We start from the raw sequence: 16,847 nt of genomic DNA on the forward strand, positions 1-16,847 counted from the left end.
AAGAAATCTTTTACTGTATTTTAGTCTGGGATGTATACCTTTTCCTGCAATTTTTCCTGATGTCTTCAATATTCTGAAACATTCCTCATATCTTTATATTTGAGACAGTAGGAAAAGATGGTACAGGCTTATCTTTGCAGGAATTCTTCAGCTATGCTTGTGGTCTAAGTAGTACAGACTGTGGTTTTAATCAAAGAAAACGTCAGAAAAAAATGTCAGAAAGAAAAGATTCAGTTACAGACTTCCATTATGCTCTTCTTAAGTTGCCACCTTCTGCTCTTGCATAGAGAGAGAAGGTGAAGAACACAGAAGAGAAAACTAGCTATGACTATTCTTGAACTATTCCTTTCAGCTGTTTTTGTTCGCACTATTACAAAGCCTTGGCAGGCAAAGGAAATATTCTTAGAATAGCAGATTTCTTGCTTTGTTCTGCATCTGTTCCAAAATCATACAACTGTATTTGAACAGCTGACCAGTAACATGCAACTATCAAACACGACAATGACATACAATAACAGTGTTCTTTGCAGAGGCCTGAGGTTTCAAAGCCGAAGTAAACCCTCAGATGTACACATCCCAGTTTCAGAGGTACATATTCAGATTTAAATCATACTTTTTATTTTTCTTGAATTGAGCTTTCTATTGGCAACAAAGAACAAACAAGTACTCATTATATGAAAATAAAAAAACTGGAACTGCTCTGCAGGAAAGAATTTCCTGGTGCTGTTGCTAGGGCTAGAACCAGAGGAGCTCATTCTGGCCATACGTCATTACCATGTTGCATGTAGTTTTAGAGTTTCAAATTGTGTTTTGGGTTTTTTTATACAAACATGCAAGGAAGTTCAGAAAAAAAAAAAAAAAAAACAAACAAAACAACTTGATAAGCATCCACACCTCCTTCTGTGTTCTCATCTACTTTGTAACTTTCTATCCAGGGGTACACATAACCTAATTCTAAAATCCCCAGCTACAATCTTGGGGCCAACTATGCTGTTCTCCTCTGTTAATGTGCTTGCTGACTTATAAAGTGAAGCTTCAGTTTACACCTACGACCTTCATAAAATTTATCTTTACATTTAAAGAACACTAAGAAGATGTCAAGGTTATTTTTCTGGGTAGGAAAAAACATTGATCTAAGCTAAGCTCTTAAGTGAAGCCTCTTGTAACTGCTTGCTCTAACTCGTATCATAAGGGCAGTTGTGGGTCCTTTGTTTTGGCTATGCTGCCCCCCAGCCTGCCGTGCACCTGCACGCTGGCAAAACCTGGGAAACGGAAAAGTCCTTGAAGCCTCCTTAACAACTACAAACGTCAGCGCGTTATCAATGTTCTTCTCACAACAAACCCCACACTAAATACAAAACACAAAGCTATTCTCGCTACTTTTTGCACCTCCACCCCTTGCACCGGTTTGTAAAAACACCGGCCTCACGCAGGGTTTTCCTGACAGCTCCCTCCCCTGCGCTCTCGGGGCGGCACCGTTGAACTGATGAGATAAAAAAAAAAAAAAAAAAAAAAAAAGGCAAAAAAGCTCTATTTTCTCCATGGAGGCGGCGCGGCCGTGGGGGGGGGGGTGCGCAGCCCTAGCCCTTTAAATTTCCCACCCTCTCCGGCAGGCCGCGGAGGCAGCCGGCAGCTATTTATACGCGGGCGGCGGCGGGCGCTGGGTGTCTTGCGCGGGGCGGTCCCAGCGGCGGGGCCCGGGCCCGGACCGGAGGCTGCCATGGCTCTCTCCTCCACGCCGGTGAGCGGGAGCCGCTCCATCGGCCGGCTCGCCGCCGCCGCCTCCTTGCTGAGCCCGATGCGGAGCCCACCGCGGAGCCCGCCGCTGAGCCCGCTGTGGCAGAGCCGGTTTCAGGAGAAGGAGGACCTGCAGGAGCTTAACGACCGCCTGGTGGTCTACATCGACCAGGTGCAGACACTGAAGACCGACAATTCGGTGCTGCAGCAGCGGCTGGCCGAGCAGGAGGCGAGCAGCGACAGGGAGCTGGGCGCCCTGCGGCGCCACTACGAGGCGGAGCTGGCCGACGCTCGCCGGGCGCTGGACGACATCGCCACGGAGCGGGCCACGCTGCAGGCGGAGCTGAGCAAGATCGGTGAGGAGCACCAGCAGCTGCGCAGCAGGTCGGTGCCCCGGCCCCGAGCAGGCCCTCCTGCTGGGAACCACCCCGGGGCCGCCGCCCCTCCGGGGCTCTTGCAGGGTGAGGGGAAGGGGGTGTTGCCTGCCAGAAGCTGCGTGTTGGGGAGGGAGCCCTCAGTGCTGGAGGGTGCCCAGGTCACGGCAGTGGTGCCACCTCAAAGGTATGGGCCTGTGAGTGTCCTGGATTAGGAGAAATCCTAATGCCTGTTCCAAAGATGCGCTGTAGGGACACTAGCGTGAGTACCTCCTGTTCCAGCGCTGCTGGGCCACTCCAGCACCTCCCTGCAATGGTCATGGGGCTTTCCCAGAATCTTTCCCTGAATTTGGGGTGTTGAGGGACCTTATGGGGATAGTACTGCATGAATGTATAGCTGACTGGGGTTGGCACCACACCTGTGTTTATAAACACTCAAGAAGATGCTGGAAAGCATCTAGAAAGTTAAGGAGGTAGGGGAAGGAGTCTCTGTATGGAGTCATCTCACATCTTTTTTGGACTTTTTAGCTCGGCTACTGCCTAGAGAGGAATACACAGAGAAGGTAGTGCTGTAAGCAGTATAGCTTACCTGGTCCAGGCTGGTATTGCACAGAAACTGTCCTAGTGACTTTTAGGTCTTGATTTACGTGCTACTGGGATGAACTGTCTGCTGTTTCAGGCTTGACTTTCTTGCAAGCTATTTATCTTGAGCCTGGAATCATCTTGTCTAGTCTCACCAAGCCTGGAACAAAGGGGTGGCCCAATGTAAGTGCAACCAAATTCTCTTGATAGAGGAGGGTAGTGAAGGGGAAGGAACAAGTGTCTAATCCCAACAAGCTTCCTTTACGGATATATACAGTACTAGCATTGCTAGTTACTTTAATGCCCTGTTGTACTGCTAAATTAATTACAGAGTTGCAACAATTTGGGTGTACGTAGGACACATAAATCTTGTTATAAACTTTTATCATAGCAACTTCAGGCACCAGCTTTTTCTTGTAACACTTGTATGGAGCAAATAGTGCCACTTCATAGGCTCAGTAGCACTTAAGTAGCTGTTCTACTTGACAATAAAACATGTTTTTACTCTAAGCTTCTGGTTTTGGCTGCTTAGAAGTTCTTGGGCTTGTCTCATTCATGCTGGGTTTTGGCTCATAGATGTGCTTCATAAATCTAACCAGTCACTTGAGTGGACAGTGAGGAGAAAGCTAATGCTAGTTCTAAAACTTTTCTGCTGCTCTTTGTTTGTATAACTTTGCGGCTTTGTTTATACTTTGTGGCTTTTTTTATAAAGCCTTAGGCTTGGCAGGTATGCAGTACTCTAGACTGAGTTGTTTGTTGTTTTTCCTTTACAGTAACTAGGTCTTAGAAGTGGTTAACTTTACAGCCCATGGGAAATGATATATAGTATAGGCTGCTGTCTGAAAGGGCTAGACTGAAGTCCTAATACTGAGCACTTTGTATCTGGGGTGCCTAACCGCAAATGTCTCAGATGACTTGGAACAAACTTCTTTGAGGGTATCGTGCCCTTTATATATACACCCTTTAAATAACCTGGAACACTTATAGGATGGAATGTCACCAGATAATTTCCCAACAGCATTAACCATTGGCTCCTATTAATCACTGGTAAAGAGACTTAAAGCTGCAGCAGCAATGAAGTGTGCTTGTATTTCAGCTTTTTTCTTACTACTTGAACAGTGGTAACTGCAGGTAGGCCAAAGAGGTTTGGGGACAAAAGGAGTTGTGGAGAAGCATATCAGTTGGTTGAATTCAGAGCTTGAGGAAGGTCAAAGCAATTACAGTAGCACAGCAGAGAAAGACAAGACCAGTTTCTTTCTGCACTAGTGAATGCAGATGTGTATTTTGCTACTGAATCTGAAATACGCAGTGTAGCAAGCTGAAGCTGTAAAAACAAATTCCACAAGTGCTGTTAATGTCCTCTAGTCTTGACCAACTGGAATCTGTTTCAAACACCTGGGCTCTTGTGTTAAAATTATTCTCCAGGTGAAGCATATGTGGCACCCTGCTTTACCAGGAATGTGATTGGCAGTGCCTCAGTTATTCCTTGCAACTGATAGTCAATAAGCCAGGCTTACTTCTGGAAAGGTTAGTATATGGAATGTTGTAGAGTGCTGTAACTGTCACTGTTTGCTGCACAATAATGCAAGGGGGTGTTCTGAATCCCAAACTTTAAGAGTCGTAAATGCTCTTGTCAAAGTCAGACTTATTTAATCGCTGTTCTTAAAGATGAAATCATTCACTTCAGAGTTCTCTGAAAATAAGTTGTCAGGAAAGAATATACGAAACCTGAACCTGTCAGAGGCCTGCATGAGTAAAGTGGACGATCAAACTGCAGAGTTAAAACAGATGCTGATGTAAATTCAGTGTTGTATGCACTCTGATTGCAGAATGAAATTTATATTATTGTAGGATGAAACAGTCAATATTATCATTAAGTAGTGTTATTAATGTACTTGTTAATATCATAACTAATACTCACAATAAGTGGTAGTGGTAGCAGAGATCCCAAAAGGAAGGGGGCTAATTAATACCTAGAAAAGAAATAAACCTGTAAGTACTAAAAAAACTACAACACATTATGTTGTTTTTCATTGTAACTTCAGTATAATTATTTTTTTCCTAGAGTCGGAGTAAAGAATAACTTCTGCTAGCAAAACATTTGGGTTTGTGTCATGAAGTATGAGACACAATCAACAAATATTTGAATAGCAGGGCTAGAAAAGGCCTTGAGCAAGAACCTGATATAGCCACATGCCCCTGGCCTGTGTTGGAACCAACCATACCTGCATCCTTTCCAGCATATGTTTGCATAACTCTTTTTTTTTTTTTTTAAGTTCCAGATGATGGAGATTACAGAATATTCCCCCAGGCAATGTGCTTCAGTGTTGAACTACTAATACTAAACTAGGGAGTTTAGTTTCCTTTCCCTAATGTCTAATTCAAATATTCCTCTCTGCAATTTAAGACTGCAAGTTCCTGTCTTTTCCACAACAGACATGGGAAACAGATTCCCTTTCTCTATGCAGCAGTCTTTCATGTATGTGAAGACTGTTATGTCTTCTGTCACTTTTCTCTTCTCTAGACTAAACAGCCCTTACTCTTTTCCAATCTTTCCTTGCAGTCCAAGCTTTCTAGAGCTGATCATTCCTGCAGAATGACTTGAGACTCACTCCAACTGGTCTGCTCAGTTATCAACTGGAAAACTCATTGTATGAATTATCACACTTGGCAGGACAGATTTTGGTAAAATAAATCGAACACTTTACTCTTTGCAAACCAAATCTGAGTTTTGAGTAGGAACTCGGACTCTAGATAGCAATCGGGCAACAGCAAAGATTTTTAGAAGTTAGAGAGATCTGGGAAATTATCACCCCATTCTCTGGCAGGAACTCACTGTGGGCCCAGCATTATCTACTGCAGCGTCAAGTTAAACTGGCAGCTTCACTGTGGTGGCCATCCAGGCAGTACCTGAGGGCTCTGTACCTGGGTATTTGCACAAGGAAGTGTCCCTCTCCTGCAGAGGAGGAGGTACTTTGCCCCGGGGGCCACAGCAGCGGTGTGTTTGAAGGGTCAGTAGGCACTTTGCCAGGAAGCTGGTGGGGGCCTTTGCTGCTGGAAGGAGATGTCTGAGAGTGGCTTGTTCAGTGGTGGTCTGGTGCAGGTCACTGTGGTCTGATGCACCTTGGCTTTGAGTGTGGCTAGACCCTCCCTGTGGCCTATGCCATCCCTTCCCTCTCTGGCTGTGGAAAATAGTTGGCTTCCACATCGGATTCACACAAAACAAGCTGGAAACTGGGTCAGGAGTCTTTCTGGTTAAACAAATGACACTTGTCTGAGGGGTCTGTCTGGTTTGTTTCTTAGAGCCTATCCTGTGCTCTCACAAGAGTTAACTAACTTCTTTTCTGTTTCAGTTCTGCCACAGAACCCTGTGAAGGTAAATACAATAAAAAAACCTTTCTTCCTCACCAGCTGCAACTTCTGAGAGCAAAACTTTCACTTGCAGGAATTCAAAAAAAGAAGCTGATTTAAACCTGGCACAGGCTCGTATGAGAGACCTTGATGTTAAGCTGAATGCGACAGGAGCTGACTTAGTAACAGCTTTGAATGAGAAACGAAGTTTGGAGAATGACCTTCGTGAATTAAACAATCAAGTAGTCACTGTAAGACTTCTCCCTGGAATTTCAACTTTGCTTTTGTTCCTGAAGCTTTTGCTTGTTTTTCCCCAACTAGTTATTGAGATTCAAAAGCAAGGAAAGACTGTTATCTATGGTGATGACAGGTGGACAAAAAGACTTCTGCAGTCTTGCTGAAAGCAAATGCTACTCCTGGTTGGTCTACTAAAACTTCCATCTGTTGTAGGTACCTTTAATTTTAGTCTATGACCACAGCATGTAATGTTTCTTCTAAGTACAGAGTAAGTTGAAATGTGTTATACTGCTATAGCCCCTGTAATGTTCTCTAACGTGCCAGCAAATGGAGCATTTGATGGACCTTGCTTCACTATGCTTAAGTCTAGGTAGAATAAGCAAATTGTGACTACTCTTTTTGTAGGCTCTTGTGCTACTAAAACCAACTCTGCCCGAGTTGCTACTCTGTCAATGCATCTCTAAGAACATAGCTTTCTTATCTTCATGCTTTAATGTGATCAAGGAATTCTCTAATTTCAAATCTTTAGAATGAAAACTTAAAAAATAAATAAATCCCAAACTTGTATCATTAAAGCAGCATACTCCAATACTGGAAATGTCTAACAGTTTGTCAACAAAGTTAAGCTATATTTTGGAGAATTTCACTTCTTAGGCATCAGACAAACAATATTGGAAGTTAGGGAGAAGTTTGGAATACTTAGGGTTGTGAAGGGAAGGAATGTATATGGATGGTATAATTGATTTATCAGAAGTCCACTTTAAGGAGTCAGACAGCTGGTGGGATTAAGGTCTGCTCTGTATTTGCTTGTGGAAAATCTGGTCTACATAACAATTAAATAGATTTTTATTTTTTTCTGTTGCTAATATGCTGAATCCCACTGAAATAACAAGTTAAACAGAGTAACCAACTTCATTTAAGTAGTGTGTCTAGATTACTGTGGGAGTGATGTTGAATGGCCTGTAATAACTTAAATGTTTTTGTTTGGAAAAATGACCTCTTAACATTCACTACTCTCTTTTCTAGCTGCAGCTGTCACTGGAAGATATCAAAAAACATCTCCACACTGAAACACTGAAGAGGGTGGACCTGGAAAACTATATGAAAACTCTGCAGGAACAACTGACATTCCAGAAATGTGTTCATGAAGACGTATGTTTTAGCTTATTAACAAAGATTTTTTTTTAGGTGTCCATGATCCCTGAATGCATGTAAAAGTAATGTTAAGATGTGCTTTATCCTTAAAAAGGTAACTAGCTGAGTCAGCCTATGACAGTCCACCAGCCAATAAAATCCACCTAACTAGGGAGACTTCAAGAAAGTACACAACCTCACGTTAACAGGCACAGTACCAATAGGTATCTGGAATACAAGATACTTTCTCAGGCTGGGCTTTTGAAGGGAACTACAAACCCAATATACTATATGTAACAAAGTGCACATATTACAGTTGAAATTAAATGATTCCAGGTGTTTGCTAGAAGCCTAAAATAATCAAAGAAAATAAGTCTCTCTTAATAAGCAACTTATGTTCCCTACTTCCTTAACACTTATCAAAGGTGTCTAGAAACCTTTGCGTAAGAAGTGAGTACACAGAACTGAAACATGTGAATGTAAACCAGCTTCCTTCTGACTAGAAGGAATCTCCAAACGTGTGGTTTATGTGATAGAGAATTCTGGTTTCTCTAACCAACTGATACTACTTTTTGAATAAAACAGAAATAGGTAAAGCAATGGTTCTTAAAGAAACAGAAGTGTATATGTGTTTTCTAAGTAAAGAAAAGCAGATAAATCAATCTATTTCAAAGAATTAGTCTTAAAATTAAATACAAACTACTGCATTTATTAGTTAAAGTGATGTTGGCAGTGAGGAGGCAAAACAATTGTGCGCAGCTAGCAAGGTGGAAGTTCTTGACCTACTGGATGGGCATCTAAGATGTGAATAGAGATGAATTACCTTGCACTCAATGATAAATCTGCTTCAATATTGAATGACTTGCTAAGCTGGTACAGTAAGTACAGTCTCAAATCAAACTGTATTGGCTTGCTCATTCTCTGAGAAATTTCTTCTCCTAGGAGCTCAAGGAGACAAAAAGAGTCCATGAGAGCAGGATGGCAGAAATAGAATCTGGCTATCAGAGAGAATTTGAGAGTGAGCTCTCAGATGCTCTGCAGAGGCTCAGAGAAGAACATGAAGAAAAAATTCAAGGATACAAAGACGAGCTGGAGCGAACATTCAGTGCAAAAGTGAGTCTGTAAAAGGTATCAATAAAACAAAACTTTAATCATATCAAGGCACAGAGAACTTAAGTCACGCCAGCATAAATGGCTTGACTGATGGAGCCCCTGCTTTCAGTGCAGAGCTTCTTGGTGTAAGTTGTTATGGAATTTAAGTGGTGTCAAATTTTACAATAGAACTTCTATGACACTTGGTTTCAAATAAAACTGGTTCAAGCACAAATACTGTCCCTTTGTGGAGCAATTGGAAATGGCTAATGTAATAAAAGTGATCAAAAGTCACACTTCTGACAAATTTGAACTTGTCTGACAAATTCAGGACTAAGGTGTGCTGTGTTGGTATTAAGCAATTTCAGTGTTATTGAATAAAACTTGATCTACTGATTATAGTTTTACTAAAATACATGAAATAAGCTATTCTTACAGTTCTACAAGTGCACTTTTAAATGTATGAGTGCAAATGTCCCTTTCCAATTGCTAGTACTGGATGAGGTGGCTATGGAAGTAGCTTCCAGGACTGGTCTGTCACCTCTTTCCCAGCATTAGCCACATATGCAGGAAAAAGCAATACTTTAAGCTTATACTTTTGGTAGGTAAGATCTCAGGGGTTTCTGGGTTGGTTGCAGTGTACAGTTTAAGGTACTTTCAGTTGTCTTTAATATTCAGTGCAGAATCACATGATTTGGTACTTTTCTCAACAAGTACATGTGTTCATTTCTCCCTGGTTCATCTGGCTTTCTCTATTCCAACTTTGATGCCAACTCGGTAAATTCCTTTAGATGCTTCTATCGAGGTTTCCACTGGAAATTTTGTGAGTGCCTCTTGTAGGAGCATGGCTCTACTTTTATCCTTTATTGGAACACCTCAAGATCTAACTGAGAAACAGTTCAGTGCTGCTTATAGTGAAGGCACAGGTTAGTAGTAGAACTTTTGGGGAAGAACAATAGTTTGATCAGCACACCTAATATCCTGTAGCTCCATGCTTTGACAAGCAGCTTCTAAACATTCTCCATTGTTCTTCTGGAGAATCTGTTTACTTTGCATCTATACAAAGTCTTTGTGCATTTGTAACTGAAATATCCTAATCCAGCAATTTTCACTACCTGATTACTACTGACTTTTTCTGACATGAATGCCAAACTTGTGTAAACCTTCCTGAAAAGCAATGGGAAACTTCCTGATCTGGACTTTATTGGTATCTGTGCACTTAAGTAAAACATAACATACATTTCCAGATGTAACAGCTGGAAATCACTTGGGTTTCCTTCCTTATTTAAAAACACAGTCATAAGCAACTCATCAATAACAGTGACTTATCCACAGATTCAGAATGCTCAGCTATCTGCAGCAAGAAATAGTGACCTTGCTGATGTTGCTCAGGAGGAGCTGATGGAAACAAAGCTGAGAGTTGATACTTTGACATCTGAAGTTAATCAATATGAAAGCCAGGTACTATCTTTGTTTGTATATTCTTAAAATTATTTTAGTTTAAATACCCCATTCAAAATACTGGCCTTTCCTCTCTAATATTCAGTCATAGTTTAATTGATTTTCCTCTCCTTTAATTTCAGAATGCTGCTTTGGAGAACAAATTAAAGGAGCTACAGAAGACACTGGATTATGATCGCAATCTCTATCAAAGGCACATGGCTGAAAAAGAGAAGGAAATGGCACAAGCCCGGGACCAGGCACAATTACAGTTGGAAGAATATGGGAATCTCTTAGATGTGAAACTGGCTCTAGATCTGGAAATAAATGCCTACAGAAAGATGCTGGAAGGAGAGGAACAGAGGTAGGGTATGACAAGATCCTCATATGAGGACTTGCTTCATCCAAGATATCTATGCTAATTAACTGTATATTGTTCAGAATGTGCAGGAGGCAAGAAATAAATATTAAGTATGTGATTAGTGCCATAACTTAGTTCTTGAAGCATAATCTTCTGTAGATGGTATTTCTATCCCACATCCACCACATGGTGTAGTAAGATAAAGTAACTTGATAAACCCACCTGAAAAAGGTCAAAGGACGATTAGATGTCCATCCCTAGAATCAAACTTTCTCAAAGCTTTGTGCTACATCTTAGAGGTATATCAAAGACAGTGCTCAAGTTTCAGGAATGGAACTGGGGAATTATATCAACTCTCAACTATCAAGGCACTGCCTGGTAAGAACAACGTGAACTCAATACATGCTAAGAAGGGTCAAAAACTTAAACTACTTCTGCTAAAGATTGTGGCTGTAGAGACTTTGAAGGAGTACTTACTGCAGTTGGGAATCTTTTCTTGTCAACATAAGCTTGTTCTGAACTCTTGAGCTGGGGCTGTCTTCCAAACTTAACAAGCTACTTAGCTATTCTTGCCAGCAGAAATAAAATCTTATATTCAAGACTTCATGGAAAGCTTGGATATAAGAAGTTGTTTGGCTTGGCTATAGTGGGAGGATAGAAGTGAGAAGCAATAAGCACATCAGATATTCAAGTGAATGTTATCTGACTCATTCTAGGCTAAAGCTGCCACTAAGTCCATCTTTACACAGCACTGCAACTCAAGCTACAATTCAAGGGCGACGGTTCCTGCATGGGAAGAAAAGGAAAGCGAAAGAAGGCCAAAAAAGGGGACATAGTGCTGGGTTTAAGACTGTTCAGCATGCTTCATCTTCTGGAAATGTAACTATTGAAGAAATTGATGAAGACGGAAAATTTGTCAAGCTTAAGAACAACTCTGATGAGGTACTTCTATTCATTCAAGTCTGCACGGCCTTCATTGCAAAGTATGACTGCTTATGAACCAACCTGTAGCTTGGTGAGAGTTGGTAACAGGGAAGGATGAAGAGATGAGGGAAGAGTACTGCCAAACTAAATACAAAGTGGGGACTTCTCAGCTAACCTGTCTGCTGTCAAGAGAAGACTAGAGACTGATTCTTTGATTTTTTTTTTTTTTGAACTGCATGTGTTTTGTTCACAGGGATGTCTGGGAGTTGCCTTTGTGGGGAGGTGCACTGGGTTCCATGATGTGGAAATCTAACATCTTCAGTTGTTTCTCATCAGGTTCAGGCTAGCACTATCAGAAGTACTACTTATCCTTGAACTAAATAAGGTGCTTAGTAAATTGGATAATGAGATCTTATTGCTTAGAAACACTTAAACAGCTAAAAGGGTTAATAGAGCTGACAATATGTAATCCATGTAGAGGGTTTATCTGACTAGTTAAATAGTTCTTAGACTAGTTGAGTCTGCAAATCCAGAATTACCAGAACTAATCCTCAGAGCTCTGAAATTTGTGGCTGGTAGCTTAGCCTCTTCAGCCTGAGATGCCTTAAGCCTTCACAGTCCACTATGTATATATGTGTGTATATATATATATGGTCTGAGTTCATTTATAAGAATCTCTCTGGTAAAGAGCATCATGATCCTCCTTCAATAGAAGGCAAGAATAGAGGTGCCTAAACTTGTGAGACTAAGATTAATCCTAAGGAGGTACCAGGACAAATCATAGGGAGGCTTTAATGGAAACCTGAAGGCTTCATCAAAATTGATCAGATTCTTGTAGTTACAGGAATGGGATTAAAACTGACCCTTGAATCTGGAAAGAACCTTGTGCTTGTATGATATGGTGTTAGTCTGTAATGCCGAGAGAAATTCCTTGTCCCACAGGATCAACCATTACATGGATGGGTGCTAAGACGACATCTTGGAAGTGTGTCAGATGTAACATATGAATTTCCTCCACGGTTCACTCTTCAAGCAGGCCAAGTAGTTACAGTAGGTATCAGTTTTGTAAAACTTACTCAGAGCTGCGTGCCTATTATGTTAGACAGCAACAGAGATTCATGTAATAAGGAAAACTAAATTAATACTGCAAGTGCCTAAAGAACTAGAATTCTTGTTTTATGTGGAGAGGGAGATGGGGAAAAATCCTTGAAGGAACTTGATCTGAAATGCCAATTAAGTTTTCTTTAAAGCTAGAACTTGGGTTGAATTCGAATCGTCCCAGATTGGGATGTGCTGTTGTTATAAACAGAATCAATATATTCTAGTTTATTCTTAGGGTTCTCCATACTCCTGTGATTTGGTACAAGTTGTGCAAAGACTTTCACTGTTGCTAAAAGCTTTAGTCCACTACAGTTCAGCAATGCTGAGCTTGTGATTTATGGTACTAAGCTAAATATTAGCTCTAAAATCATACTTTAAGTACATTTAGATGGTGATCAAAGCCTAATTCTACACTCTTCACTCCAAACTCTGTATGAGAGAAATCTCTCAAGAGATCTGAGTGACCCCAGGCTAGAGGCTATCTTGACTACACTAATTGCTGCCGTGGGTAAGTCTGTAATTACAGCTTGGCTCTGTGACTCAAATAGTATGCATATCCAAGCAAGGCTACCTCTACATCAGCTGTTAATAGGCTTTTCTGCACTAACTGTTTTACAGTCTTTGGTTAGAAAAACATTACCACCATTCTTGGTAGTTCTGAAAAGAACTAATCTGCTAGATATCACAGTAGTTCAGTTTCTGTTACTGGGCATATTTGATATTGGAGTACTTAAGAGTTGCATATGTTCGACTGAATCCTAATCTAACTATAAACAAGATTCTTCAGAAGCTCACTCTAAATCTGTTGCAGATCTGGGGTGCAGCTGCTGGTGTAAGTTCAGGTCCTGGTGATCTGATCTGGAGGTCTCAGAGGTCTTGGGGATCTGGGTGTAATGTTGATGTTACACTCATCTCAGCTGATGGTGAGGTGAGTGCGATAGCTTCTACTGGCTTAATACTTGTTTACTAAACTTGCTCAATGTGCTTAATTCTTGAGGGTTCGTGGTGGCAATTCAATTGCATTCTAGGAACTTGCAGAGAGGAAGATAATGCATATACCCAGAGAAGAAGAAAGTGGTGAGCAAAATGATGAGTATGAAGAAGTAACTGGAAGTGAAACAGACTTTCCACCTCAGGTAAGCTGCCTGAAGCTTAAATACATGCTATCATAAGAATCATTCAATGGCCATTTATTTTCATTACTTGCCCAAGTACTATCTATATCCTACAACTCTTCACATTTTTCTTGATGTCAGACCAAAAGAAGAAGAAAAAAGAAATGTTGTTTGGTTTCATGATAGTGGCTCCTGTGAGCATCCTTAAGCAGGTGAGATGGTGAGAATCATGCTTGTCATCTCAAGAAAACTTGCTTCATTAAAAGTGCTGCAGTACACAGAGAATGTAGCTTGCATGGCTTTGCATCAGAAGTGGAATTGATGTTTTGCTTATCTGGTTGATTATGATCAAATAGTAGCATTAATTGTTTGGTCTCTTATTACTGACATGCTGAAAAATACTAGCTTTAATGTGTCTTCCTCCTAAGCATATAACTATGAAAAAACTTAAAAGCTGTTACTCCAAAACCAGAATGCAAACACTGACTAGAAATACTATTTCTGTGGGATGGAGTGGTTTATCTGACACTCTAAACAGTGTCCCTGACTTGCACTTAAGACAGGTTTCTTCAGTGTGAATTTAAGTTAATATTTCCATTCAAAAGTATTAAAAGGCTGAAATCAAAGTTCTTAGTGTATTGACTGCCTAAGCCCCTCCTAAATTCAAGCATGAGTTTGAGGCATTTCTGTTCCAGCTCACTTCCAGGAACTACTACTTATTACTTTGCTATATAAAATAAGAATCTCAGTCTTGCTTCAGTCATAAACACTCAATACCTTCCAGGTGGAACTTCAGCACAGATGCAGGTCATGCTAAGGGAATTAACATACTCAAACAGAATAAGCATGTTTTGCCTTCAATACTTATAACCCTTTGGCTACAACTTGCATGTGGTAATGCCCTTTGAAAGACACTCTAGCTCCTCCAAATGGCTTTTGACTGACCATTCTACAAGTCTTGAACTTCTGTATATTGGATGTTCCTGGTGTACTTTGATAGCCTAGTAGTCAGGTATCTTTAATTGCTGAAGCAGTCTAAAACAGAAGTAATAGAAGGGCTTTAAATTGGTCATAACTGAACAATTACAGACTGTACTTGACTCTTGTTGGTTTGTTTTTTGACTTGAAATAGCACTGATTCTCTTTTGCTAGTACAAATGCCAAAGTCCAGAGTGCAAGGGGATGCCCAGCTAAAAATTAATTCTCTCCCTCCTGCTGACACAGTGTGTTGAACTCTTGCTGAAACTGATCCTACAGTTACAAGGAGAACTTGCATGTTACTGCACCAGGTTGTAAAGCCACCACCATTCCCTAGATATTTTCATGATACACCTGTCTAAAAACTTAGAAGTACCTTGGTGTACTGTCTCTCTGAAGATAATCTACTTTAGAACAGGAAGCTACTGCTTGGTTCTTTCCTCGTCCTTTTTTCAAACAGAAAATCTAGGTAAATATCTATTATAATACCATCTGGCTTAAAGAATGTTTATCAAAGTCTCCTGATTTATATGCACATTCTTGTAATATTTTCAGTCTCTCACTGAAGGAGGGTGAGACCTTGTTAAAAAGGCTATTGAGAAAGGTTCTATAATGCTACTCTGGCCTTTGAGCTCTTAATGCATAGCATACACCAGAATGGTTGAAGTAACACCAGTGGAAGCTCTTATAAAGAGTCTTACTGATACAAGCTTCTCTTCATATTCAGAGTAGGGACTCTCCAAGTTTTTTTTCTTTTTTTTTAAAGAAGTTCTCTATTTGAATTGACTAATAATATGGCTTGTTTAGCAATCAATGATGGAAGCAAAAGTAACTCTTTTCCTTACACCTCTGATCTGTTTATCAGCAACTTTACAATGTAGTTGTGTGCCACTTATGGTAAGAATCAACTCTCATGCTCCCAATCAAATACTAATGTCATTCCTGTCTGCTGAATTCCTTATCAAACTTTTCTCATTTAGTACCTATATGCTTCTGCTGTATTGGTAGTACTGAAGCAATGGCAGCTTTAGTAAAAAAATGTAATTTCTTCATGCAGTAAAATGATGCAAAGAAAGCATGCTGTGCTTAAAAGAAAGGCAGGGTTTCCATGGTTTTTGCTTCTGCTTTTACTTACTATCCTAACTAGGGGTGCATGAATCTGCATGCCAGTTAAGTTTTGATGCTTCAGAACTGAGGTACTGATAGATAAATGGTAGTGTTTCATTAAGGAAGGCACAGGCTCATGTATTGCATTGACTCAAATTCTTAAAAGCTTGTTTCTTCCTCCCACCCTAAAACCATCTCAGGATAGTTAAAGTACTGCCTCTTTTGAAAATCTGCTTTGGTTTACTAATAAGTAATTAAGTCTACAAAACACTAAAAAAAACCACCCCACATTGCTATATGAGGATCGAGTAGGTAACCAGCAATAAATACTAATTCACTTAATGTCTTCATGTTTTATTTCTGCAGCAAAGTGAGGATCGTAGCTGTTCCATCATGTAATCTTGACAAAGAGATGATCGTCTAAAAACACTTCTCAATCCCAGGTGACAGACTGCGTGTGTTTTAGTATCTTCTGTAATAGGTGAAACTTGGAATTCACATCTCCCATCTGACCTCTTTGTAAGAAACACTGTCTACAACACGATGAGATTTCCTACCTTCTGATACTGGACCCTGTCCTGTATCACTGATACAAAGAGCAGCAGTACACAAGCTTCATGTGAAGTTATTTTTACTTTAACAAAAGGATCTGGTTTCCATGATCTGCTGAAACAGAGAAGGGTACAGAGTTTATGAAACTTCTAAACATATGCCCTAGATAGATGGCTAAATACTTGACAATAAGCATGAGGCTGCCTCAGCTTTATCAATAATTCTGATAGGGTGTTTCTCCAAAGGTAATTTTTGTTCCAAGCCTGAGTGGGGAACTACATGGGCCAGATCACACCCTTGCTTGCACCTTGAGCAAGGCTGAACTTGACTGAAGTAAAATGGTATCCTGATGAATACTGAGTGTCTAAAATGTTTCCTACTCAGATCATGATGCTTGAAACATAAGAAACTGGTCTAGAACACTTGCTAGAGAACTTCCTGGAATGAAACACTTTAAAACTAAAAGCAAGTTGTAAAAAATATTCTTGTCTGTTATTAAATGTTTCTGTATTCTAGCACCTGGAAATCTACCAGGTTTTCAGTATTGTATATTCCTAGATAACAGTATATTACAGCATAGCTGTGTCAAACTTAACTTGGACAGATGTATCCTGTAAATGTGAAAAAGCATCTCATTCCAACAGAGAAGGTACTGTAATTAGCAATATTGACACTCTGTTTGAACAGTCCCAATGAGCCAGCTTTCCAAGGGGCTAGAAAAAAAAATGCTGAAACAAAAATCAAAACTAGAAAGCACCAACT

The 16,847-nt window shown here is 40.4% G+C and overlaps 1 protein-coding gene across 1 annotated transcript; it reads left to right on the forward strand.

Moving 5' to 3' along the window:
* The first annotated feature begins 1,720 nt into the window (after positions 1 to 1,720).
* Positions 1,721 to 15,957, forward strand: LOC104373746 (lamin-B3-like). The gene is made up of 12 exons (XM_086620563.1): positions 1,721 to 2,121; positions 6,139 to 6,295; positions 7,308 to 7,433; positions 8,358 to 8,528; positions 9,843 to 9,968; positions 10,091 to 10,311; positions 11,025 to 11,250; positions 12,175 to 12,282; positions 13,145 to 13,261; positions 13,362 to 13,469; positions 15,292 to 15,323; positions 15,900 to 15,957. Exons 1-12 carry the CDS (start codon positions 1,721 to 1,723, stop codon positions 15,955 to 15,957), a joined length of 1,851 nt encoding a protein of 616 aa, XP_086476689.1.
* The last annotated feature ends 890 nt before the right edge of the window (positions 15,958 to 16,847 follow it).

Source organism: Tauraco erythrolophus, chromosome 14, assembly GCF_009769465.1.
Source record: "Tauraco erythrolophus isolate bTauEry1 chromosome 14, bTauEry1.pri, whole genome shotgun sequence".
NCBI lineage: Eukaryota > Metazoa > Chordata > Aves > Musophagiformes > Musophagidae > Tauraco > Tauraco erythrolophus.

Bases quoted from the DNA above. Each gene is read 5' to 3' on its own strand.
- LOC104373746 (XM_086620563.1), top strand. From the start codon at position 1,721: ATGGCTCTCTCCTCCACGCCGGTGAGCGGGAGCCGCTCCATCGGCCGG. The intron at 8,529-9,842 runs GTGAGTCTGTAA...ACTTATCCACAG, and splicing joins AGCGAACATTCAGTGCAAAA to ATTCAGAATGCTCAGCTATC. The intron at 13,262-13,361 runs GTGAGTGCGATA...ATTGCATTCTAG, and splicing joins TCATCTCAGCTGATGGTGAG to GAACTTGCAGAGAGGAAGAT.